At 46.6% G+C, this 27,634-nt stretch overlaps 1 protein-coding gene across 1 annotated transcript in view; it reads left to right on the top strand.

Annotated features, from left to right (window-relative positions):
• Positions 1-24,862, top strand: part of PITPNC1 (phosphatidylinositol transfer protein cytoplasmic 1) — a 109,854-nt gene extending 84,992 nt beyond the window's left edge. Inside the window, exons 4-10 of the mRNA XM_075845917.1 lie at positions 2,493-2,500; positions 11,493-11,564; positions 12,475-12,570; positions 15,866-16,021; positions 16,089-16,152; positions 20,745-20,863; positions 24,779-24,862. Of these exons, the coding sequence (XP_075702032.1) occupies positions 2,493-2,500; positions 11,493-11,564; positions 12,475-12,570; positions 15,866-16,021; positions 16,089-16,152; positions 20,745-20,863; positions 24,779-24,784 (521 nt within the window). The 3' untranslated portion in view covers positions 24,785-24,862. The remainder of the gene's footprint in view (positions 1-2,492; positions 2,501-11,492; positions 11,565-12,474; positions 12,571-15,865; positions 16,022-16,088; positions 16,153-20,744; positions 20,864-24,778) is intronic.
• Positions 24,863-27,634: the final 2,772 nt, after the last annotated feature.

Raw genomic sequence — 27,634 nt, 5'->3', positions numbered from 1 at the left:
CAGACAGTATCACACAGGATAGGATTAGATACACGGCTCAGCAGACAGTATCACACATGATAGGATTAGATACACGGCTCAGCAGACAGTATCACACATGACAGGATTAGATACACGGCTCAGCGGACAGTATCACACATGATAGGATTAGATACACAGCTCAGCAGACAGTATCACACATGATAGGATTAGATACAGGGCTCAGCAGACAGTATCACACATGATAGGATTAGATACACAGCTCAGCAGACAGTATCACACGTGATAGGATTAGATACACAGCTCAGCAGACAGTATCACACAGGATAGGATTAGATACACTGCTCAGCAGACAGTATCACACATGACAGGATTAGATACACAGCTCAGCAGACAGTATCACACATGATAGGATTAGATACACAGCTCAGCAGACAGTATCACACATGATAGGATTAGATACACAGCTCAGCAGACAGTATCACACAGGATAGGATTAGATACACGGCTCAGCAGACAGTATCACACATGACAGGATTAGATACACAGCTCAGCAGACAGTATCACACATGATAGGATTAGATACAGGGCTCAGCAGACAGTATCACACATGATAGGATTAGATACACAGCTCAGCAGACAGTATCACACAGGATAGGATTAGATACACAGCTCAGCAGACAGTATCACATATGACAGGATTAGATACACGGCTCAGCAGACAGTATCACACATGATAGGATTAGATACACAGCTCAGCAGACAGTATCACACATGATAGGATTAGATACACAGCTCAGCAGACAGTATCACACAGGATAGGATTAGATACACGGCTCAGCAGACAGTATCACACATGATAGGATTAGATACACGGCTCAGCAGACAGTATCACACATGACAGGATTAGATACACGGCTCAGCGGACAGTATCACACATGATAGGATTAGATACACAGCTCAGCAGACAGTATCACACATGATAGGATTAGATACAGGGCTCAGCAGACAGTATCACACATGATAGGATTAGATACACAGCTCAGCAGACAGTATCACACGTGATAGGATTAGATACACAGCTCAGCAGACAGTATCACACAGGATAGGATTAGATACACTGCTCAGCAGACAGTATCACACATGATAGGATTAGATACACAGCTCAGCAGACAGTATCACACATGACAGGATTAGATACAGCGGCTCAGCAGACAGTATCATACATGATAGGATTAGATACAGTGGCTCAGCAGAAAGTATCACACATGATAGGATTAGATACACTGCTCAGCAGACAGTATCACACATGATAGGATTAGATACACAGCTCAGCAGACAGTATCACACAGGATAGGATTAGATACACTGCTCAGCAGACAGTATCACACATGACAGGATTAGATACACAGCTCAGCAGACAGTATCACACATGATAGGATTAGATACACAGCTCAGCAGACAGTATCACACATGATAGGATTAGATACACAGCTCAGCAGACAGTATCACACAGGATAGGATTAGATACACGGCTCAGCAGACAGTATCACACATGACAGGATTAGATACACAGCTCAGCAGACAGTATCACACATGATAGGATTAGATACAGGGCTCAGCAGACAGTATCACACATGATAGGATTAGATACACAGCTCAGCAGACAGTATCACACAGGATAGGATTAGATACACAGCTCAGCAGACAGTATCACACATGACAGGATTAGATACACGGCTCAGCAGACAGTATCACACATGATAGGATTAGATACACAGCTCAGCAGACAGTATCACACATGATAGGATTAGATACACAGCTCAGCAGACAGTATCACACAGGATAGGATTAGATACACGGCTCAGCAGACAGTATCACACATGATAGGATTAGATACACGGCTCAGCAGACAGTATCACACATGACAGGATTAGATACACGGCTCAGCGGACAGTATCACACATGATAGGATTAGATACACAGCTCAGCAGACAGTATCACACATGATAGGATTAGATACAGGGCTCAGCAGACAGTATCACACATGATAGGATTAGATACACAGCTCAGCAGACAGTATCACACAGGATAGGATTAGATACACGGCTCAGCAGACAGTATCACACATGACAGGATTAGATACACGGCTCAGCGGACCGTATCACACATGATAGGATTAGATACACAGCTCCGCAGACAGTATCACACATGATAGGATTAGATACACAGCTCAGCAGACAGTATCACACATAATAGGATTAGATACACAGCTCAGCAGACAGTATCACACATGATAGGATTAGATACACGGCTCAGCAGACAGTATCACACATGACAGGATTAGATACACGGCTCAGCGGACCGTATCACACATACCTTTTGGTACACATTCTGTATATGACTTTTGGGGATCTTGTTGTGGGGGCCCCTGTCCCGTGCCTCTAATAATAATGTACATTTACGTTTTCTCATTTTTTCCTTCTCTCTGGGATCGGATCCGGCGGCGACAGAATACACAGTAAGTGCAGACGCACGTTTCTTATACTGTGCAGATAGATAGGGGAGGGGGATCGATGCTATGACATCATGGGGTCCCAGTGAGTTTAGAAACATTATGGCCACCTCCATGGTGTACGGGTCGGGTGCCCTTTATAGCGTCTGCTGAATCGAACCGTCATCGATACTATAAAACGTTCTAGCATAGCCGACTGCTCCTTTAATAGCCAATGTCCCTTTAACATTGAAGACCACATGGATAAGCAGCCTGTATTCTGCCCACTTAAAGGGGAACTCCACAAAAAAGGGAATATCAGGCTGATCATTCTTTTGGACTAGAGGGGGGGATGGATCTGTTGCCTGAACCGCTGGTCACTTTGGCTATTGCTGTACCGGACACAGGGCCACTGTTGTGGGTCTAGAGGTAATGGGGCCCCAGGGCTCTCCCAATTGCAGCCTCTCTTCTCTAAAATCAGGGATCAAAAGGGCGCCCTCGTGTGGCTTCCATGATTTCAGCAAAGGCCTGCAAATGAAGGGGGCGGCTCATAATGATTTTACAGTGTTAAAAACTGTGTGACCACCAATATGGCTGCCATTCCAGCCTTCATAGTGGCGGTCACCCAGCTTTCCCAGACTATTCTATGACAGATCTGTCTTATTATGCAGAAATATCACTGTACGGGGCTATAGGAAAGTTGGGTGGCGGCCATTCTGGTTTTGACTCAGCTGAATAGAATTGATGAGGGGCGTTTGTCATTTTAGGGGGAGACGCTCTGTAAAGTCTTACCCAACAAGGGAACCATGTAAATAAGATATGTGAAGCTTGTTGCCTAGCAGCGGGGGGGGAGGGGGGGGTAATACTTCTTACATCTTGAGCTATGACGTCTTTCAAAGACCTAAAAATACATCTTTTTGTGATCCTTCAACTGCAACGTGAAGCGAGAAAACGATATTTTGGCTAAATATCACAACGTTGGCGACCACAGAGCCAAATAATTACTGAATTGAGCAATTAGATTGTTTAATGGCGGTTGGAACGTCTCATTTCATCGCCCCCGGACGTGAGAATTGTTCCCAATGTTGGCATAATTGACCAACCTCGTCCAATGTGGTCGCTTAATTCTTTTACAAAAATCACTGCTGTGAATTATAACATATAATTGACTAGCAGTGATGTCACCAGTGTCATATGACTCTAAACGGCTCCTGTATTCTGCTTTCAGGACCTGACAATCTAGTGATGTAATAATCAGACCCTGCCCCAGAGGAGCCGACAGTCTAGTGATGTAATAATCAGACCCTGCCCCAGAAGAGCTGACCGTCTAGTGATGTAATAATCAGACCCTGCCCCAGAGGAGCTGACCGTCTAGTGATGTAATAATCAGACCCTGCCCCAGAGGAGCCGACCGTCTAGTGATGTAATAATCAGACCCTGCCCCAGAGGAGCTGACAGTCTAGTGATGTAATAATCAGACCCTGCCCCAGAGGAGCTGACAGTCTAGTGATGTAATAATCAGACCCTGCCCCAGAGGAGCTGACAGTCTAGTGATGTAATAATCAGACCCTGCCCCAGAGGAGCTGACAGTCTAGTGATGTAATAATCAGACCCTGCCCCAGAGGAGCTGACAGTCTAGTGATGTAATAATCAGACCCTGCCCCAGAGGAGCTGACAGTCTAGTGATGTAATAATCAGACCCTGCCCCAGAGGAGCTGACAGTCTAGTGATGTAATAATCAGACCCTGCCCCAGAGGAGCTGACAGTCTAGTGATGTAATAATCAGACCCTGCCCCAGAGGAGCCGACAGTCTAGTGATGTAATAATCAGACCCTGCCCCAGAGGAGCTGACAGTCTAGTGATGTAATAATCAGACCCTGCCCCAGAGGAGCTGACAGTCTAGTGATGTAATAATCAGACCCAGCCCCAGAAGAGCTGACCGTCTAGTGATGTAATAATCAGTCCCTGCCCCAGAGGAGCTGACAGTCTAGTGATGTAATAATCAGACCTTGCCCCAGAGGAGCCGACAGTCTAGTGATGTAATAATCAGACCCTGCCCCAGAGGAGCCGACAGTCTAGTGATGTAATAATCAGACCCTGCCCCAGAGGAGCCGACAGTCTAGTGATGTAATAATCAGACCCAGCCCCAGAAGAGCTGACCGTCTAGTGATGTAATAATCAGACCCAGCCCCAGAAGAGCTGACCGTCTAGTGATGTAATAATCAGTCCCTGCCCCAGAGGAGCCGACAGTCTAGTGATGTAATAATCAGTCCCTGCCCCAGAGGAGCTGACAGTCTAGTGATGTAATAATCAGACCCTGCCCCAGAGGAGCCGACAGTCTAGTGATGTAATAATCAGTCCCTGCCCCAGAGGAGCTGACAGTCTAGTGATGTAATAATCAGACCCTGCCCCAGACGAGCCGACCGGCTAGTGATGTAATAATCAGACCCTGCCCCAGAGGAGCCGACAGTCTAGTGATGTAATAATCAGACCCTGCCCCAGAGGAGCCGACAGTCTAGTGATGTAATAATCAGTCCCTGCCCCAGAGGAGCTGACAGCCTAGTGATGTAATAATCAGACCCTGCCCCAGAAGAGCTGACCGTCTAGTGATGTAATAATCAGTCCCTGCCCCAGAGGAGCCGACAGTCTAGTGATGTAATAATCAGACCCTGCCCCAGAGGAGCCGACAGTCTAGTGATGTAATAATCAGACCCTGCCCCAGAGGAGCCGACAGTCTAGTGATGTAATAATCAGACCCTGCCCCAGAGGAGCTGACAGTCTAGTGATGTAATAATCAGACCCAGCCCCAGAAGAGCTGACCGTCTAGTGATGTAATAATCAGTCCCTGCCCCAGAGGAGCTGACAGTCTAGTGATGTAATAATCAGACCCTGCCCCAGAGGAGCCGACAGTCTAGTGATGTAATAATCAGACCCTGCCCCAGAGGAGCCGACAGTCTAGTGATGTAATAATCAGTCCCTGCCCCAGAGGAGCTGACAGTCTAGTGATGTAATAATCAGACCCTGCCCCAGACGAGCCGACCGGCTAGTGAAATAATAATCAGACCCTGCCCCAGAGGAGCCGACAGTCTAGTGATGTAATAATCAGACCCTGCCCCAGAGGAGCCGACAGTCTAGTGATGTAATAATCAGTCCCTGCCCCAGAGGAGCCGACAGCCTAGTGATGTAATAATCAGACCCTGCCCCAGAGGAGCCGACAGTCTAGTGATGTAATAATCAGACCCTGCCCCAGAGGAGCCGACAGTCTAGTGATGTAATAATCAGACCCTGCCCCAGAGGAGCTGACAGTCTAGTGATGTAATAATCAGACCCAGCCCCAGAAGAGCTGACCGTCTAGTGATGTAATAATCAGTCCCTGCCCCAGAGGAGCTGACAGTCTAGTGATGTAATAATCAGACCCTGCCCCAGAGGAGCCGACAGTCTAGTGATGTAATAATCAGACCCTGCCCCAGAGGAGCCGACAGTCTAGTGATGTAATAATCAGACCCTGCCCCAGAGGAGCCGACAGTCTAGTGATGTAATAATCAGACCCTGCCCCAGAGGAGCCGACAGTCTAGTGATGTAATAATCAGACCCTGCCCCAGAGGAGCCGACAGTCTAGTGATGTAATAATCAGACCCTGCCCCAGAGGAGCCGACAGTCTAGTGATGTAATAATCAGTCCCTGCCCCAGAGGAGCTGACAGTCTAGTGATGTAATAATCAGACCCTGCCCCAGAGGAGCCGACCGGCTAGTGATGTAATAATCAGATCCTGCCCCAGAGGAGCCGACAGTCTAGTGATGTAATAATCAGACCCAGCCCCAGAGGAGCTGACAGTCTAGTGATGTAATAATCAGACCCAGCCCCAGAAGAGCTGACCGTCTAGTGATGTAATAATCAGTCCCTGCCCCAGAGGAGCCGACAGTCTAGTGATGTAATAATCAGACCCTGCCCCAGAGGAGCCGACAGTCTAGTGATGTAATAATCAGTCCCTGCCCCAGAGGAGCTGACAGCCTAGTGATGTAATAATCAGACCCTGCCCCAGAAGAGCTGACCGTCTAGTGATGTAATAATCAGTCCCTGCCCCAGAGGAGCTGACAGTCTAGTGATGTAATAATCAGACCCTGCCCCAGAGGAGCCGACAGTCTAGTGATGTAATAATCAGACCCTGCCCCAGAGGAGCCGACAGTCTAGTGATGTAATAATCAGACCCTGCCCCAGAGGAGCTGACAGTCTAGTGATGTAATAATCAGACCCAGCCCCAGAAGAGCTGACCGTCTAGTGATGTAATAATCAGTCCCTGCCCCAGAGGAGCTGACAGTCTAGTGATGTAATAATCAGACCCTGCCCCAGAGGAGCCGACAGTCTAGTGATGTAATAATCAGACCCTGCCCCAGAGGAGCCGACAGTCTAGTGATGTAATAATCAGACCCTGCCCCAGAGGAGCCGACAGTCTAGTGATGTAATAATCAGTCCCTGCCCCAGAGGAGCTGACAGTCTAGTGATGTAATAATCAGTCCCTGCCCCAGAGGAGCTGACAGTCTAGTGATGTAATAATCAGACCCTGCCCCAGAGGAGCCGACCGGCTAGTGATGTAATAATCAGATCCTGCCCCAGAGGAGCCGACAGTCTAGTGATGTAATAATCAGACCCAGCCCCAGAGGAGCTGACAGTCTAGTGATGTAATAATCAGACCCAGCCCCAGAAGAGCTGACCGTCTAGTGATGTAATAATCAGTCCCTGCCCCAGAGGAGCCGACAGTCTAGTGATGTAATAATCAGTCCCTGCCCCAGAGGAGCTGACAGTCTAGTGATGTAATAATCAGACCCTGCCCCAGAGGAGCCGACAGTCTAGTGATGTAATAATCAGTCCCTGCCCCAGAGGAGCTGACAGTCTAGTGATGTAATAATCAGACCCTGCCCCAGAGGAGCCGACAGTCTAGTGATGTAATAATCAGTCCCTGCCCCAGAGGAGCCGACAGCCTAGTGATGTAATAATCAGACCCTGCCCCAGAGGAGCCGACCGGCTAGTGATGTAATAATCAGACCCAGCCCCAGAGGAGCTGACAGTCTAGTGATGTAATAATCAGACCCAGCCCCAGAAGAGCTGACCGTCTAGTGATGTAATAATCAGTCCCTGCCCCAGAGGAGCTGACAGTCTAGTGATGTAATAATCAGACCCTGCCCCAGAGCAGCTGACAGTCTAGTGATGTAATAATCAGTCCCTGCCCCAGAGGAGCCGACAGTCTAGTGATGTAATAATCAGACCCTGCCCCAGAGCAGCCGACAGTCTAGTGATGTAATAATCAGACCCTGCCCCAGAGCAGCTGACAGTCTAGTGATGTAATAATCAGACCCTGCCCCAGAGGAGCCGACAGTCTAGTGATGTAATAATCAGACCCTGCCCCAGAGCAGCCGACAGTCTAGTGATGTAATAATCAGACCCTGCCCCAGAGCAGCTGACAGTCTAGTGATGTAATAATCAGTCCCTGCCCCAGAGGAGCGGACAATCTAGTGATGTAATAATCTGACCCTGCCCCATAAGAGCTGACAGTCTAGTGATGTAATAATCAGACCCTGCCCCAGAGGAGCCGACAGTCTAGTGATGTAATAATCTGACCCTGCCCCATAAGAGCTGACAGTCTAGTGATGTAATAATCAGACCCTGCCCCAGAGGAGCCGACCGGCTAGTGATGTAATAATCAGACCCTGCCCCAGAGCAGCTGACCGTCTAGTGATGTAATAATCAGACCCTGCCCCAGAGTAGCCGACAGTCTAGTGATGTAATAATCAGACCCAGCCCCAGAAGAGCTGACCGTCTAGTGATGTAATAATCAGTCCCTGCCCCAGAGGAGCTGACAGTCTAGTGATGTAATAATCAGACCCTGCCCCAGAGGAGCCGACAGTCTAGTGATGTAATAATCAGACCCTGCCCCAGAGGAGCCGACAGTCTAGTGATGTAATAATCAGACCCTGCCCCAGAGGAGCCGACAGTCTAGTGATGTAATAATCAGACCCTGCCCCAGAGGAGCCGACAGTCTAGTGATGTAATAATCAGACCCTGCCCCAGAGGAGCCGACAGTCTAGTGATGTAATAATCAGACCCTGCCCCAGAGGAGCCGACAGTCTAGTGATGTAATAATCAGTCCCTGCCCCAGAGGAGCTGACAGTCTAGTGATGTAATAATCAGACCCTGCCCCAGAGGAGCCGACCGGCTAGTGATGTAATAATCAGATCCTGCCCCAGAGGAGCCGACAGTCTAGTGATGTAATAATCAGTCCCTGCCCCAGAGGAGCTGACAGTCTAGTGATGTAATAATCAGACCCTGCCCCAGAGGAGCCGACAGTCTAGTGATGTAATAATCAGTCCCTGCCCCAGAGGAGCTGACAGTCTAGTGATGTAATAATCAGACCCTGCCCCAGACGAGCCGACCGGCTAGTGATATAATAATCAGACCCTGCCCCAGAGGAGCCGACAGTCTAGTGATGTAATAATCAGACCCTGCCCCAGAGGAGCCGACAGTCTAGTGATGTAATAATCAGTCCCTGCCCCAGAGGAGCCGACAGCCTAGTGATGTAATAATCAGACCCTGCCCCAGAGGAGCCGACCGGCTAGTGATGTAATAATCAGACCCAGCCCCAGAGGAGCTGACAGTCTAGTGATGTAATAATCAGACCCAGCCCCAGAAGAGCTGACCGTCTAGTGATGTAATAATCAGTCCCTGCCCCAGAGGAGCTGACAGTCTAGTGATGTAATAATCAGACCCTGCCCCAGAGCAGCTGACAGTCTAGTGATGTAATAATCAGTCCCTGCCCCAGAGGAGCCGACAGTCTAGTGATGTAATAATCAGACCCTGCCCCAGAGCAGCTGACAGTCTAGTGATGTAATAATCAGACCCTGCCCCAGAGGAGCCGACAGTCTAGTGATGTAATAATCAGACCCTGCCCCAGAGCAGCCGACAGTCTAGTGATGTAATAATCAGACCCTGCCCCAGAGCAGCTGACAGTCTAGTGATGTAATAATCAGTCCCTGCCCCAGAGGAGCGGACAATCTAGTGATGTAATAATCTGACCCTGCCCCATAAGAGCTGACAGTCTAGTGATGTAATAATCAGACCCTGCCCCAGAGGAGCCGACAGTCTAGTGATGTAATAATCTGACCCTGCCCCATAAGAGCTGACAGTCTAGTGATGTAATAATCAGACCCTGCCCCAGAGGAGCCGACCGGCTAGTGATGTAATAATCAGACCCTGCCCCAGAGGAGCCGACAGTCTAGTGATGTAATAATCAGACCCTGCCCCAGAGCAGCCGACAGTCTAGTGATGTAATAATCAGTCCCTGCCCCAGAGGAGCTGACAATCTAGTGATGTAATAATCTGACCCTGCCCCATAAGAGCTGACAGTCTAGTGATGTAATAATCAGACCCTGCCCCAGAGGAGCCGACAGTCTAGTGATGTAATAATCTGACCCTGCCCCAGAGCAGCTGACAATCTAGTGATATAATAATCAGACCTTGCCCCAGAGGAGCTGACCGGCTAGTGATGTAATAATCAGACCCTGCCCCAGAGGAGCTGACCGTCTAGTGATGTAATAATCAGACCCTGCCCCAGAGCAGCTGACAATCTAGTGATGTAATAATCAGACCCTGCCCCAGAGCAGCTGACAGTCTAGTGATGTAATAATCAGACCCTGCCCCAGAGCAGCTGACAGTCTAGTGATGTAATAATCAGACCCTGCCCCAGAGGAGCTGACCGTCTAGTGATGTAATAATCAGACCCTGCCCCAGAGGAGCTGACCGTCTAGTGATGTAATAATCAGACCCTGCCCCAGAGGAGCTGACAGTCTAGTGATGTAATAATCTGACCCTGCCCCAGAGGAGCTGACAGTCTAGTGATGTAATAATCAGACCCTGCCCCAGAGGAGCTGACAATCTAGTGATGTAATAATCAGACCCTGCCCCAGAGGAGCCGACCGGCTAGTGATGTAATAATCATACCCTGCCCCATAAGAGCTGACAGTCTAGTGATGTAATAATCAGACCCTGCCCCAGAGGAGCCGACCGGCTAGTGATGTAATAATCAGACCCTGCCCCAGAGCAGCTGACAGTCTAGTGATGTAATAATCAGTCCCTGCCCCAGAGGAGCCGACCGGCTAGTGATGTAATAATCAGACCCTGCCCCAGAGCAGCTGACAGTCTAGTGATGTAATAATCAGACCCTGCCCCAGAGCAGCTGACAGTCTAGTGATGTAATAATCAGTCCCTGCCCCAGAGCAGCCGAGAGTCTAGTGATGTAATAATCAGTCCCTGCCCCAGAGGAGCTGACCGTCTAGTGATGTAATAATCAGACCCTGCCCCAGAGTAGCCGACAGTCTAGTGATGTAATAATCAGACCCAGCCCCAGAGGAGCTGACAGTCTAGTGATGTAATAATCAGTCCCTGCCCCAGAGCAGCCGAGAGTCTAGAGATGTAATAATCAGTCCCTGCCCCAGAGGAGCTGACCGTCTAGTGATGTAATAATCAGACCCTGCCCCAGAGGAGCTGACAATCTAGTGATGTAATAATCTGACCCTGCCCCAGAGGAGCTGACAGTCTAGTGATGTAATAATCAGACCCTGCCCCAGAGGAGCCGACAGTCTAGTGATGTAATAATCAGACCCAGTCTCATGTGACTGATCCTAAATATGACCAGACGGCTGTATAATGTCCTGCGCTGCACCATCTTTAAACCTCTTATACACACACACACGCACTGTCCTGAGCAATCTGGAAATTACAGTGTTAAAAATGTCATTTCTTGGGGAGAGGGATCCCACAGCTTTTCAAAAGAGCTAAATGGAATAGCTATTTAACTCTTTCATTGCTGGATCGCAGGGTACGGGAGCGTCTAGGTTTATCATAACCATCATCAGACATTGAGATTCGGAGCGCTATAGCTTCTCTGCCGCCATATTGCACCACATGGAGCAGGATTAGGATTACTCTCTGGTGAATATTTTTTTTTCTGTTTTGTTTTTTTTTTCAGTGTTCATTCCTTCCGAAATTCTCCATACACATAGAGACGAAGTATGAGGACAATAAGGGGTGTAACGACGGTGTGAGTATCAACATCTGTCGCTATAGATCATCATGGAGGAATATAATCCGGGCCCTCACATGTTGCCTCAGGGGCTGTTATGTATTTTGCACTTCCCACAGCATTTGTATTTCTTCTCTTAAATTCATGACTCCATGACGACGCAATGTGCAGCTGTTAACCCCCTAGATAGATAATCGCAGGAACAACATCTCCGTTTTCTGCAAATGCATAGGAGCTGCCATGGCTGTAAACACTAGAATAAATGTATTACTGTCCTGCCATCTAGTGGTGAGTGCAGGAAGTACAGCAGTGGGAATAGCTCCTCACAGTCCCATGAATTCCTATGAAGGTGCCGCATTATCAAACGTTCTGGATTACTGGACAGTGGGTGCAATCAAATTGGATAAAGGGTTCTGGCTGGGGGCTCGGATTCCAGTATTTCCAAGTCATCCTAAAAGTGCCATTGCCCATAGCAACCAATTATTTCATGGAATGCCCTGAAAAATAACAACCAATCCGAGTGAACTTTTTATGGGTAACAACGCCACACCCTTTTTGACTCAGTTTGGATACTTGAACACCAATGAAACGTAAGAGTGAAGCAGCTGCCTATAGCAACCAATCAAAATGCACGGTTCATTACTCATTGCAGCTCAGAAAATAAAAGCTGAACTTTGATTGGTTGCTGTAGGCAAGAAGGCCACACCTCCTCTGAGGAAGAAACCGGAGAACCACTGGAGAAAAAAAAATAGTGGAGAGATTTCCCATCTGACCAATCAGGTTTCTCCTTACATTTCTCAACCTCCCAGAGAGCTGGATTCTCATTGGTTGATGGTAAATCCGCTTTATTTACGTGCTCGCCGTCGTCTCGTCGGACATGGCGGTTTCTTCCGGCTTGTGGTCATTCATTGCGTTCTTTTTTCTGCAGATATTTCACAATGAGCTGAAGGACCTGGAGCGGGAGGTTTGCTTTATCGACATCGCGTGTGACGAGGTCCCGGAGAGATATTATAAGGAGTCGGAGGTGAGTGCCCCCTGTAAAATATATTCTTATATTAGGTGAGTAGTGATGTCACCAGCGGAGGGACGGTGCTGTGTATACGCATGGCGCCTGGAACCGCGCCGCATAATGGGAATTAATTGTATCGTAACCGGTGAAATCCGACGGCAGCGCCTAAATACCATTGAGGATGGTCACCCAGCTTTCCCAGAGCCCTGAGTGGCGAGTTCTGCAGTAAATTAGGATGTACCATAGGTAAGCTGGGTGGCATCCTCTGCAGTAATGGCGACCATATTGGTTTTCACCCAGCTTTCCCGGGAACGGCTATAACTAAGAAACGGCACAGAGAGTCCATAAAGACGGGAAGGGTTAACGACGACCTCAGTGTGGGGGTGGGGGTGATGTCCCCAGGTGTGAGGCGCACATACGTGTTATGTAACGTGGTCACGCCTCGCCGCACGGGTAATTGCGTTATGTTCATTGTAAACGCTGACTGAGCTCATCCAGGTGGCTCCATCTGCCGCGCTCACCTGCGTCCGCCACATTACACAGCGTCGGGGGACCGGGGGGCCATTATAACGCTGCAGGGCACTCAGCCGACTGCGCCCGTCAATCTGATCTCACACGGGATGGTGACGGCGCGGCGGACGCTGGAGCAGAACATGGATGTAAACGAGGGGGATGTCGTAGTAGTGTAAAAAGAAAGATGGCGGCTGCTGCTATACGTGGAGAGCTGCTCTTATACAATATCTATTGACGACATGTCCCCTTTAAGAGTAAACAGGAGAGCGTCGGCTAAATACGGTTACTGAACACGTGAAATGTCAATTACGTTTTAGAGGTGACCCCCCCCCCCCCTCCAAGAAAATAGATTGACACAAGCCGTTCTCGCCTCGGTCCTGATAAAACGCGTTCCGCAAAGAAAGGACCTGCTGACAGTCATTGTGCGTGCCGGAGGTTCACGTGGAACGCGCCATTCTCCACCTCGGAGACGATAATTTACCTGTTGTAACTCGGCGAAGTTTTCATTGTACCAGACCTTCTGAGTCCTCCTCCCCTCCCCCATCCCGCCACGGTCGCAATCTCCTAGAACATAAAGAGAAGTAATGAGAACGGCGTTTACGTCTCGGGTGAAATGAGGAGTTATTTCTCGGGACACGAGGCGCTCAACCTCACCACAATGTCTTATTTCTCTAAATCGCCGCGCGACAAATGACAAACGGATTAAATGAGTGCGAAGAAACGCATCGTGGGGGGTGAAATAAAGAGTTCTCGTCTCGCGCTAAAGTCGGGGTTCAGGCTGGTGGTCCGAAGGCAACGATCCAGCGATTATTCATTATAAGTTACAATCTGCAACATCCAGTCATATCTAATACTCTAGTCACATCCGGAGCTGCGTCATCTAATACTCCAGTCACGTCTAGAGCTGCATCATATCTAATACTCCGGTCACATCCAGAGCTGCGTCATATCTAACACTCCAGTCACATCCAGAGCTGCGTTGTATATTACTCCAGTCACAGCCAGAGCTGCGTCATCTAATACTCCAGTCACATCCAGAGCTGCGTCATCTAATACTCCAGTCACATCCAGATCTACGTCGTATCTAATACTCCAGTCACGTCTAGAGCTGCATCATATCTAATACTCCGGTCACATCCAGAGCTGCGTTGTATAATACTCCAGTCACAGCCAGAGCTGCGTCATCTAATACTCCAGTCACATCCAGAGCTGCGTCATCTAATACTCCAGTCACATCCAGATCTACGTCGTATCTAATACTCCAGTCACGTCTAGAGCTGCATCATATCTAATACTCCGGTCACATCCAGAGCTGCGTTGCATAATACTCCAGTCACATTTTATGTAGATTCTGAAACGGTCGATTATTTAGTTAGAGCGACCAACATTGAGATAAGAAATTTGCCCTCTATATCATGTCTTGAGAGGTTGTCACAGCCCCGCCCCCTGTTACTGACAACCAGCCTGTATATCATGTGTGAGAGGTTGTCACAGCCCCGCCCCCTGTTACTGACATCACTGATATATAATATAATTACATGTGATCAGACATGAGATCCACACATCTTATATAAAGTGACAGCTATTCATCTATTACTACTGACAACCAGCCTGTATATCATGTGTGAGAGGTTGTCACAGCCCCGCCCCCTGTTACTGACATCACTGATATATAATATAATTACACTGTGATCAGACATGAGATCCACACATCTTATATACAGTAACAGCTATTCATCTATTACTACTGACAACCAGCCTGTATATCATGTGTGAGAGGTTGTCACAGCCCCGCCCCCTGTTACTGACATCACTGATATATAATATAATTACATGTGATCAGACATGAGATCCACACATCTTATATACAGTAACAGCTATTCATCTATTACTACTGACAACCAGCCTGTATACCATGTGTGAGAGGTTGTCACAGCCCCGCCCCCTGTTACTGACATCACTGATATATAATATAATTACATTGTGATCAGACATGAGATCCACACATCTTATATACAGTCACAGCTATTCATCTATTACTACTGACAACCAGCCTGTATATCCTGTGTGAGAGGTTGTCACAGCCCCGCCCCCTGTTACTGACATCACTGATATATAATATAATTACATTGTGATCAGACATGAGATCCACACATCTTATATACAGTCACAGCTATTCATCTATTACTACTGACAACCAGCCTGTATATCATGTGTGAGAGGTTGTCACAGCCCCGCCCCCTGTTACTGACATCACTGATATATAATATAATTACATGTGATCAGACATGAGATCCACACATCTTATATACAGTCACAGCTATTCATCTATTACTACTGACCACCAGCCTGTATATCATGTGTGAGAGGTTGTCACAGCTCCGCCCCCTGTTACTGACATCACTGATATATAATATAATTACACTGTGATCAGACATGAGATCCACACATCTTATATACAGTAACAGCTATTCATCTATTACTACTGACAACCAGCCTGTACATCATGTGTGAGAGGTTGTCACAGCCCCGCCCCCTGTTACTGACATCACTGATATATAATATAATTACATTGTGATCAGACATGAGATCCACACATCTTATATACAGTAACAGCTATTCATCTATTACTACTGACAACCAGCCTGTATATCATGTGTGAGAGGTTGTCACAGCCCCGCCCCTGAGAGGTTGTCACAGCCCCGCCCCCTGTTACTGCCATCACTGATATATAATATAACATGTTGTGTAGAAATCCATTGATCAGGTTATGATTCTTATTATGTTCTTGTTGCAGGACCCCACATCCTTCAAATCGGAGAAGACAGGACGAGGACTTCTCAGGGATGGCTGGAGAGAGTCCCAGCAGCCCATCATGTGCTCGTATAAGTTGGTGGCCGTGAAGTTTGAGGTCTGGGGACTCCAGACGCGGGTGGAGCAGTTTGTACACAAGGTGAGTGGGGTTTTACTAGAAGGCTGACGGTCCCAGCTCCGGGAATAACGGATCTTCTTCTGCGCAGGTGGTGAGGGACATCTTGCTCATTGGACATCGGCAGGCCTTCGCGTGGGTTGACGAGTGGTATGGTAAGTGACCAGTGTACAGTGTGGTTCATAGATGGACAAATTGAAGAGATTAAGAACCTGGTGGATCGGCAATCAGGAGGATCAGTTATATCAATCTGCAGTTGCCACCCTAGGCGGGAGCCTTGTCTGCCTAATTGGCAGGGTTTGCTTGTGCCCGAGAGGCTGAGCATAGATCATATCATTTCACAATCGATAGGTCGCTCTCCTCAGGTGCCCACCTAACATATGCAATAGGGTACAAAATGGACGTGCATGGACATGGTCAGGGCCCCTGCTCTATTTTCCCGTACGAGGCCTAGATGTTTCCCATTGTGGCCCCTGTCCACTCCTGAGTCCGCTGGTAACGTTGCTCAGCCAAACTAGTGCTGTACGGTGTCTCGCGCCACGTATATGGATACGGTCTTGCCACAGACCACACCCCACAAACCATAGAATAGCCACGCCCTGTAAACAATCGCAGGACTGATCGGGTGTAATATTCCTGTTCTTATGACATGGGGGCCCGATTTGTCTGGTTGTCCTTCGGGAAGATTTCTGACTCACCGCCGTCTGTTATATTGGGAGAATTATAGAAAAACTTGAGATAAAAATAAGAGGATAAATCTGTTGTGGAGAGAAGATCCTGCGATCACTGCAGAACATGTGTCTGACAGAGCATTGGAAAGAAGAAGAAATTGGCGCTGAGCGAGCCCAAACGCGGCGGATTCTTTATCCGATTAATAAATCCTAATTTGCTGCGGTTGTAATTGACATGGGTCGGGGCGGATCCATGCAGACGTTTTTAGGTAATTACCTGGTAATGAGTTCTAATCATCATTAGTTCTGTCATTCTGGAGACCTGCCTTCTAGTGGTGAGTGGAGGAACTGCAGCAGTAGTTAAAGGGGCTCTCCTCTGCATGTTACAGAAGATAATTATTGTTTGACATTTTCTGATAATCACCAGGTAAATGTTATTAACCCTTTACATTCCAGAAGCTCCTCAGCCCGACTTGTCACTTGCTCCGATGTCTGCCTGTCTGTTATTATTATGCAGTCGGGGGATATGGATGGGGGATGAACTGCACACTCACTTATCAACTATCCTATGTCTAGGTTTATCTGGTGACAGGTCACATGGTTTCCTTACAAGAGCTCCTTGCAGGATGGATTAGTCATGTCTATTCTGTATGGAGAGAACTGTTTGTCTGTCTTACCTCCATATAGAACATTCTTGGCCTGTCAATCTATGTGCAATAGACCAACCAAACACGCCAGGCATGCCCAATCAATCCACCTAGATACATTACCCTTCCAGATCAGGCATGCACAATCAATTCACGTACATATCTTACCCTTACAGATCAGGCATGTCCAATCAATACACGTACATACCTTACCCTTACAGATCAGGCATCCTCAATCCACGTACATACCTTACCCTTACAGATCAGGCATCCTCAATCAATCCACGTACATACCTTACCCTTACAGATCAGGCATCCTCAATCCACGTACATACCTTACCCTTACAGATCAGGCATCCTCAATCCACGTACATACCTTACCCTTACAGATCAGGCATCCTCAATCCACGTACATACCTTATCCTTACAGATCAGGCATCCTCAATCAATCCACGTACATACCTTACCCTTACAGATCAGGCATCCTCAATCCACGTACATACCTTACCCTTACAGATCAGGCATCCTCAATCAATCCACGTACATACCTTACCCTTACAGGCCAGGCATTACCCTTACAGGCATGTCCAATCAATCCACACACATACCGTACCCTTACAGATCAGGCATGTCCAATCAATCCACACACATACCGTACCCTTCCAGACCAGGCATGCCCAATCAATCCACGTACATAACTTACCCTTACAGATCAGACATGTCCAATCAATTCACGTACATACCTTACCCTTACAGATCAGGCATGCCCAATCAATCCACGTACATACCTTACAGGCCAGGCATGCCCAATCAATCCACGTACATACCTTACCCATAGAGGCCAGGCATGCCCAATCAATTCACGTACATACCTTACCCATAGGGGCCAGGCATGTCCAATCAATCCACGTACATACCTTACCGGCCAGGCATGCGCAATCAACCCACATACATACCTTACTTTTACAGATCAGGCATGTCCAATCAATTCACGTACATACCTTACCCTTACAGGCCAGGCATGACCAATTAATCCACGTACATACATTACCTTTACAGATCAGGCATGTCCAATCAATCCACATACACACCGTACCCTTACAGATCAGGCATGTCCAATCAATCCACGTACATACCTTACCCTTACAGATCAGGCATGTCCAATCAATACACGTACATACCGTACCCTTACAGATCAGGCATCTCCAATCAATCCATCTATATATTTTTACCATACAGATCAGGCATTTCTAATCATTTCATCTATATATCCTAACCCTACAGAACAAGCAAGGCTAATCAATCCATGTATATACCCCAACCACACAGATCAGGCATGGTCAATCAATCATATATCTTAGCCATACGGAAGATTGTTAGCCACTCAATCCACATACATGCCTTACCCTTACAGATCAGGCATGCCCAATCAATCCACATACATACCTTACCCATAGAGCCCAGGCATGCCCAATCAACCCACATACATACCTTATCGTTACAGGCCAGGCATTCCCTATCAATCCACGTATATACCTTACCCTTACAGATCAGGCATGTCCAATCAATTCACGTACATACCTTACCCTTACAGATCAGGCATGCCCAATCAATCCACGTACATACCTTACCCTTACAGATCAGGCATGCCCAATCAATTCACGTACATACCTTACCCATCAGGCATGCCCAATCAATCCACGTACATACCTTACCCATAGAGGCCAGGCATGCCCAATCAATCCACGTACATACCTTACCCTTACAGATCAGGCATCCTCAATCAATCCACATACATACCTTACCGGCCAGGCATGCGCAATCAACCCACATACATACCTTACTTTTACAGATCAGGCATGTCCAATCAATTCACGTACATACCTTACCCTTACAGGCCAGGCATGACCAATTAATCCACGTACATACATTACCTTTACAGATCAGGCATGTCCAATCAATCCACATACACACCGTACCCTTACAGATCAGGCCTGTCCAATCAATACACGTACATACCGTACCCTTACAGATCAGGCATGTCCAATCAATCCATCTATATATTTTTACCATACAGATCAAGCATTTCTAATAATTTCATCTATATATCCTAACCCTACAGAACAAGCAAGGCTAATCAATCCATGTATATACCCCAACCACACAGATCAGGCATGGTCAATCATATATCTTAGCCATACGGAACATTGTTAGCCACTCAATCCACATACATGCCTTACCCTTACAGATAAGACATGCCCAATCAATCCACATACATACCTTACCCATAGAGCCCAGGCATGCCCAATCAACCCACATACATACCTTACCGTTACAGGCCAGGCATTCCCTATCAATCCACGTACGTACGTACGTACGTACGTACGTACGTACGTACCTTACCCTTACAGATCAGACATGCCCAATCAATCCACGTACATACCTTACCCATAGAGGCCAGGCATGCCCAATCAATCCACGTACATACCTTACCCATAGAGGCCAGGCATGCCCAATCAATCCACGTACATACCTTACCCATAGAGGCCAGGCATGCCCAATCAATCCACGTGCATACCTTACCCATAGAGGCCAGGCATGCCCAATCAATCCACGTACATACCTTACCCATAGAGGCCAGGCATGCCCAATCAATCCACGTCCATACCTTACCCATAGAGGCCAAGCATGCCCAATCAATCCACGTACATACCATACCCTTACAGGCCAGGCATACCCAATCAATCCACATACATACCTTACCCATAGAGGTCAGGCATGCCCAATCAACCCACATACATACCTTACCCTTACAGGCCAGGCATGTCCAATCAATCCACATACATACCTTACCCATAGAGGCCAGGCATGCCCAATCAATCCACGTACATACCTTACCCTTACAGGCCAGGCATGTCCAATCAATCCACGTACATACCTTACTCTTACAGATCAGGAGCATTTCACTAGGACCGATGAGGTCACTCATTCCTAGCGTATTGATAAGCTCCCTCTTTGAGATGACTGTTCAGGCGGCCTTCAGCTGGGAATAAACTGTTAATTACCTTTTCTTTTTCCGTTTGGTCTTTTCTTTCTTTTCAGGTAAGTACAATTCTCCAGATCTTTCTTCTTTTCGTCACGATCTCTTAAATCTTTTTCTAAGAGATCCCTGGCTGCCATCTTTCCCTATACCTCTCCTGTAGCGTGCCAGTTATATCCTAGTAGCCGCTGATCTCCATCCTGCTCCTCCTGTATCACTGCTGCCTAATCCTCTTCCGAGCTGATCTACACTAACTTTATGAGAAACGCGCTCTATAAAGCTAGCGGGGTCTGCGCTTCAAGACCCCTCCCCTCTATCCTACACCGACTCTCCTGCTCCCCTCCCCCTGTCATCTGATGACACAGTCTGTCATTTTGGACTCTTTGCAGATATGACAATGGATGACGTCCGATATTTCGAGAAAAACATGCAATTCAAAACGAATATAAAAGTGTGCAGCCAACACTCCCCAACACAGGATGAAATAGGCAGCGATGCCAAAGAAAGTGTACGTGCCGGTATAATATTCTATAGAGCCTTTCACTAATGGGGTATGTGGAGGGGAGACGGACGGCTAGGATATTTAAAGGGGAACTCCACAAACAAAAACGTCCCCCCCCCTATATCATTCTTAGTTTAACCCCAGTGTTACCTGAACAGTAATATTATATTGTGATCAGACATGAGAAACACACGCACACCTTATACTTCAGAGGTTGTCACAGCCCCGCCCCCTGTTACTGACATCACTGATATATAATATAATTACATTGTGATCAGACATGAGATCCACACATCTTATATACAGTAACAGCTATTCATCTATTACTACTGACAACCAGCCTGTATATCGTGTGTGAGAGGTTGTCACAGCCCCGCCCCGTTACTGACATCACTGATATATAATATAATTACACTGTGATCAGACATGAGATCCACACATCTTATATACAGTAACAGCTATTCATCTATTACTACTGACAACCAGCCTGTATATCATGTGTGAGAGGTTGTCACAGCCCCGCCCCCTGTTACTGACATCACTGATATATAATATAATTACACTGTGATCAGACATGAGATCCACACATCTTATATACAGTCACAGCTATTCATCTATTACTACTGACAACCAGCCTGTATATCATGTGTGAGAGGTTGTCACAGCTCCGCCCCTGTTACTGACATCACTGATATATAATATAATTACATTGTGATCAGACATGAGATCCACACATCTTATATACAGTAACAGCTATTCATCTATAACTACTGACAACCAGCCTGTATATCATGTGTGAGAGGTTGTCACAGCCCCGCCCCCTGTTACTGACATCACTGATATATAATATAATTACATTGTGATCAGACATGAGATCCACACATCTTATATACAGTAACAGCTATTCATCTATTACTACTGACAACCAGCCTGTATATCATGTGTGAGAGGTTGTCACAGCCCCGCCCCCTGTTACTGACATCACTGATATATAATATAATTACATTGTGATCAGACATGAGATCCACACATCTTATATACAGTAACAGCTATTCATCTATTACTACTGACAACCAGCCTGTATATCATGTGTGAGAGGTTGTCACAGCCCCGCCCCCTGTTACTGACATCACTGATATATAATATAATTACACTGTGATCAGACATGAGATCCACACATCTTATATACAGTAACAGCTATTCATCTATTACTACTGACAACCAGCCTGTGTATCATGTGTGAGAGGTTGTCACAGCCCCGCCCCCTGGTACTGACATCACTGATATATAATATAATTACATGTGATCAGACATGAGATCCACACATCTTATATACAGTAACAGCTATTCATCTATTACTACTGACAACCAGCCTGTATATCATGTGTGAGAGGTTGTCACAGCTCCGCCCCCTGTTACTGACATCACTGATATATAATATAATTACATGTGATCAGACATGAGATCCACACATCTTATGTACAGTCACAGCTATTCATCTATTACTACTGACAACCAGCCTGTATATCATGTGTGAGAGGTTGTCACAGCCCCGCCCCCTGTTACTGACATCACTGATATATAGTATAATTAGATTGTGATCAGACATGAGATCCACACATCTTATATACAGTAACAGCTATTCATCTATTACTACTGACAACCAGCCTGTGTATCATGTGTGAGAGGTTGTCACAGCTCCGCCCCCTGTTACTGACATCACTGATATATAATATAATTACACTGTGATCAGACATGAGATCCACACATCTTATATACAGTCACAGCTATTCATCTATTACTACTGACAACCAGCCTGTATATCATGTGTGAGAGGTTGTCACAGCCCCGCCCCCTGTTACTGACATCACTGATATATAATATAATTACATGTGATCAGACATGAGATCCACACATCTTATATACAGTCACAGCTATTCATCTATTACTACTGACAACCAGCCTGTATATCATGTGTGAGAGGTTGTCACAGCCCCGCCCCCAGTTACTGACATCACTGATATATAATATAATTACATTGTGATCAGACATGAGATCCACACATCTTATATACAGTAACAGCTATTCATCTATTACTACTGACAACCAGCCTGTATATCATGTGTGAGAGGTTGTCACAGCTCCGCCCCCTGTTACTGACATCACTGATATATAATATAATTACATTGTGATCAGACATGAGATCCACACATCTTATATACAGTAACAGCTATTCATCTATTACTACTGACAACCAGCCTGTATATCATGTGTGAGAGGTTGTCACAGCTCCGCCTCCTGTTACTGACATCACTGATATATAATATAATTACACTGTGATCAGACATGAGATCCACACATCTTATATACAGTAACAGCTATTCATCTATTACTACTGACAACCAGCCTGTATATCATGTGTGAGAGGTTGTCACAGCCCCGCCCCCTGTTACTGACATCACTGATATATAATATAATTAGATTGTGATCAGACATGAGATCCACACATCTTATATACAGTAACAGCTATTCATCTATTACTACTGACAACCAGCCTGTATATCATGTGTGAGAGGTTGTCACAGCCCCGCCCCCTGTTAATGACATCACTGATATATAATATAATTACATGTGATCAGACATGAGATCCACACATCTTATATACAGTAACAGCTATTCATCTATTACTACTGACAACCAGCCTGTATATCATGTGTGAGAGGTTGTCACAGCTCCGCCCCCTGTTACTGACAGCACTGATATATAATATAATTACACTGTGATCAGACATGAGATCCACACATCTTATATACAGTCACAGCTATTCATCTATTACTACTGACAACCAGCCTGTATATCATGTGTGAGAGGTTGTCACAGCTCCGCCCCCTGTTACTGACATCACTGATATATAATTACACTGTGATCAGACATGAGATCCACACATCTTATATACAGTAACAGCTATTCATCTATTACTACTGACACCCAGCCTGTATATCATGTGTGAGAGGTTGTCACAGCCCCGCCCCCTGTTACTGACATCACTGATATATAATATAATTACACTGTGATCAGACATGAGATACACACATCTTATATACAGTCACAGCTATTCATCTATTACTACTGACAGCCAGCCTGTATATCATGTGTGAGAGGTTGTCACAGCCCCGCCCCCTGTTACTGACATCACTGATATATAATATAATGACATTGTGATCAGACATGAGATCCACACATCTTATATACAGTCACAGCTATTCATCTATTACTACTGACAACCAGCCTGTATATCGTGTGTGAGAGGTTGTCACAGCCCCGCCCCATTATTAACATCACTTGACAATCCATACGATGCCCTCAAATTCTCAGTAGAATAATCGGTTACGTGTTAATAAGGTTTTAAAATCTCCATTTGCATGTATTGTACCTTGATGTGGATCTTCAGGACCAAAAATCTGCAACTAATCCGCAATGTAAAGTCTCACCCCAAATCACACCTTCTTTTTATCCGTTCCGTATTTTCTCGTAGTAAAGGTGGCGCCCCTAAGCCCTGTCACTACTCTGCAGCGGTCAGTCCCATCATTGGTCTCTACACTGTAATGCTGCAAGGAGCCGGTGGGAGCCGGTGAAGCTACTTCGATATAAGACTATGCAGGAAAAGAAAATGGCCGCCTATCATCCGTGATTTATCCGCTCGTACTGCGTGGTCGGTGCAATAACTTCTTGTGCTAATCACATGATGTAGAACACTCCCACGAGGAGCTATCCCACTATACAATATGGACTTCAGCACAGTACTGTGTATATATGCCATATAGTGTGATGTCATCGTATGATGGTGATGTCACTGGGACCAGGTGTGGCTTTATCCTGATGTTATTGGATCTTATACTTCTCTTTCCTTATTTTTTACAGACATGACAATGGATGAAGTGCGAGAGTACGAACGGACTACTCAGGAAGCCACTAACAGGAAAATTGGGATCTTCCCACCCGCCATATCAATCACTGACATTGCACTGCCTTCCTGCTCCCACAGCGGACACTCCAGCGCACCTTCCACGCCTCTAACCACCGATGCTCCAGAATTTCTGACCGTTCCGAAAGACCGGCCTCGGAAGAAGTCCGCCCCGGAAACGTTAACGCTTCCGGACCCCTCCCGTAACGCACAAAGCATGTTTACCAGTAAGAAGTCCAGTCGTCCTAAGCCCGAATCCGAGTAACTGGTCAAAGCCCCGATTTCCTTACCCGGCAACAAAGAGGGGGCGTAAAACTCAGAAAGACTAGGACGTAGCAGGAGAGGGACCCGGATGTGTTTCTTAGCCATGTCCTCACACCTTCTCTGGCCTGGACCACCCTGACCCACCCCTCCCCCTTCATCTATACTGTTGCTCGTTACTAGAGATACAGACCGCCATTTTTTAGTCCGACCATTTGCATCTCTTTGTATTCTTCTAGAAAACAAAATGGAGGTTTTTAAAGGATTGAGGCTACAATCGCTGCTGCTCTTAACTGTAGATATGGAAATGCCTATCCGAAAGCTTTAACCCATGACCGGACAGGGAGTATTTATCTCCCAACGCGTTCCGCTCAGCCCTGAATCAGCTGACGCGGCGGCGCTTTGTTTCACATATCATTTCGTCAACGAGGAACCATCTGCACGTCTCCGCTCTGCCAGGACACCACGGACGTCCATAGTATCGGAGACAGCCCCTGAGGAAGATATGGGGCCCATGGGGGGGGGGGTATGAAACTAATGCAACCGCTCAATCTTACAATGGATGAGAAGGGGGAGGTCAAAAACACTCCCGGCCCCGCTGTCCTAAGATGGGGGAGGGATGAGGAGTCGAGCCCCCTTTCCGCTATGCACGCCCTTGCTTATGACATTGTATTTAGGGCAATGTTACGGCTACACACTTAGTCACAACACAAATTTCTGTTTCTCCCATAGAAGTCAATGGAAGTGTTGCACTATTACTGCACAACGGCATCAGTTTCCGTTGAATTCTGGATAGTTTTGACGGTCACGGTTTGCGCCAAAGTGGCAATTTATTAGCCGCAATGACACGAGGAAGGCTGGTGTGAAGACGGTTGAATAGTAACCTCTTTGTTTGCCGGTTGTTTATGTCTTTTATTTTTCCAGGAAGTAGAAAGGTGGATTGTTGCTCCTCGGGGGCGGGGCTTACACTCCTCTGGGGCGGGGCTTTCTGCTTAGGTGCATGTTAGATATTATAATCATATTCTAGATTAACGGGTAAGCGCCTTCTCCAAACAGACGTAGCATGACAACACTGTGCTGGGCTTGGGACAGCAAGAAAACCGCAGATATTAATAAGGAGTCATTTCTACATATTCATTACATTGATCTCATTTTGTAATTATCAGTTTGTTATTTTTAGCACAAATCTTAGTTGTGTTTTTTTGTATGTCAATTAGAATAAGGGGACGGCGCGGTTTAGCGACACGTCTAGAGGGCAGGAACCAAAATAGGGGTCATGAGTACAGACGACTGGCCAAGAGTTTTTGGGTTATTTTTGGATATGAACCGTAGATTTGATGTATTTGTCATGTCATCGTGTTACTTCTGGTCATTTGCTTTAAATGTTTTTTATTACTGCAATGTATTTACACGTGTTGTTTAATTATGTCTATTCGTACAAGGTCGGGCGAGGACGGCGCCGTCCGATGGTGCTTGTGACTTAGACATAAATTCTTTTAAATAGATTTTGAGTTTGTAGAAAATTTTGTGGCCAGGAAAAAATAAATTGGTCCAAAGAATGGGCGAGATGAGGAAAAATTCATCCGCGATGAAAAATTGACTTCGTGTTCGTGCCTGTAGGACGTCTTGGCCGGATTATAAATCGGATACTAGAAGTTTTTGCCGTTTTTTCGATACGGTTTACAATGTGGAGTTAAGAGATTTGCTCGCCTTCCGGGTCTCCACGTGATAGAACCACCTGTAGGGGGATATTTTTGGGTACGCCGCACTCTTCGGTAGGCGTCCCATACACTGGAAGGGAACGTTGTCCAGTTCTAGACCCGCCATTTTTGTAATAATAGTAAATAATTTTGGGAGCTCTTCAGACAACTCTCCGTCCTGACGGCACGAGGTCACTTTATTACGGATGCCCCTCGGGTTGAACGTGTTTTAAAGGGGAGTTCCACCTTCGTTTTGCGTGCTTATCTGCGCCTTCGGGTGCAACCACCACCAATGGTCTAAGCACCGAGGCTCCTTCATGGTGGAAATGTGCGGAGGTCTAATGGATGGATTCATTTTCTAATTTGTACGACCCAGTCGAGAAAGTAGCTTGAAGGGAACGGGTTTAGCCAATGGTTGGAAGTAGTCATCATGCATCCCGACAGCATCAGGTCACGCGTGGACAGAGGGTCAGGGGACAAGTTTGTGGCCGCTTTTGGGAGCAGGGATTTAGGGTCAGGGTTGGGTGGAGTACGTTTTATGGTTAGGGCTGTAGCCGTAGACACGAGATTTTACCTGGCTGTCCGATCTCTCGATGTCGCCGCTAACGGACGTAAAAGACTAAGAAAATGGTCCCATATTTACGTCAGGCGTAGAGTCAGAGATCTGTCTCCGATCCTACAATCCGATTGGCCGACAATAATTCCGTTACAGTATAATCGATGTCCCTGAAGCCTCCGGTAGATTTGCACGTGTATATAAGACGAGGCCGCAGTCGCCGTGTTCTTGGCCCGTATCAATATACTCAGCTCAGGGAGTAGCGTTCTGTGTAAAGCGGCGTGACATTCTCTGCC

This window comes from Rhinoderma darwinii, chromosome 13, assembly GCF_050947455.1.
Source record: "Rhinoderma darwinii isolate aRhiDar2 chromosome 13, aRhiDar2.hap1, whole genome shotgun sequence".
Lineage (NCBI taxonomy): Eukaryota > Metazoa > Chordata > Amphibia > Anura > Rhinodermatidae > Rhinoderma > Rhinoderma darwinii.
The sequence above is the reverse complement of the archived record's forward strand: the minus strand, read 5'-3'. Positions and strand labels throughout refer to the sequence as shown.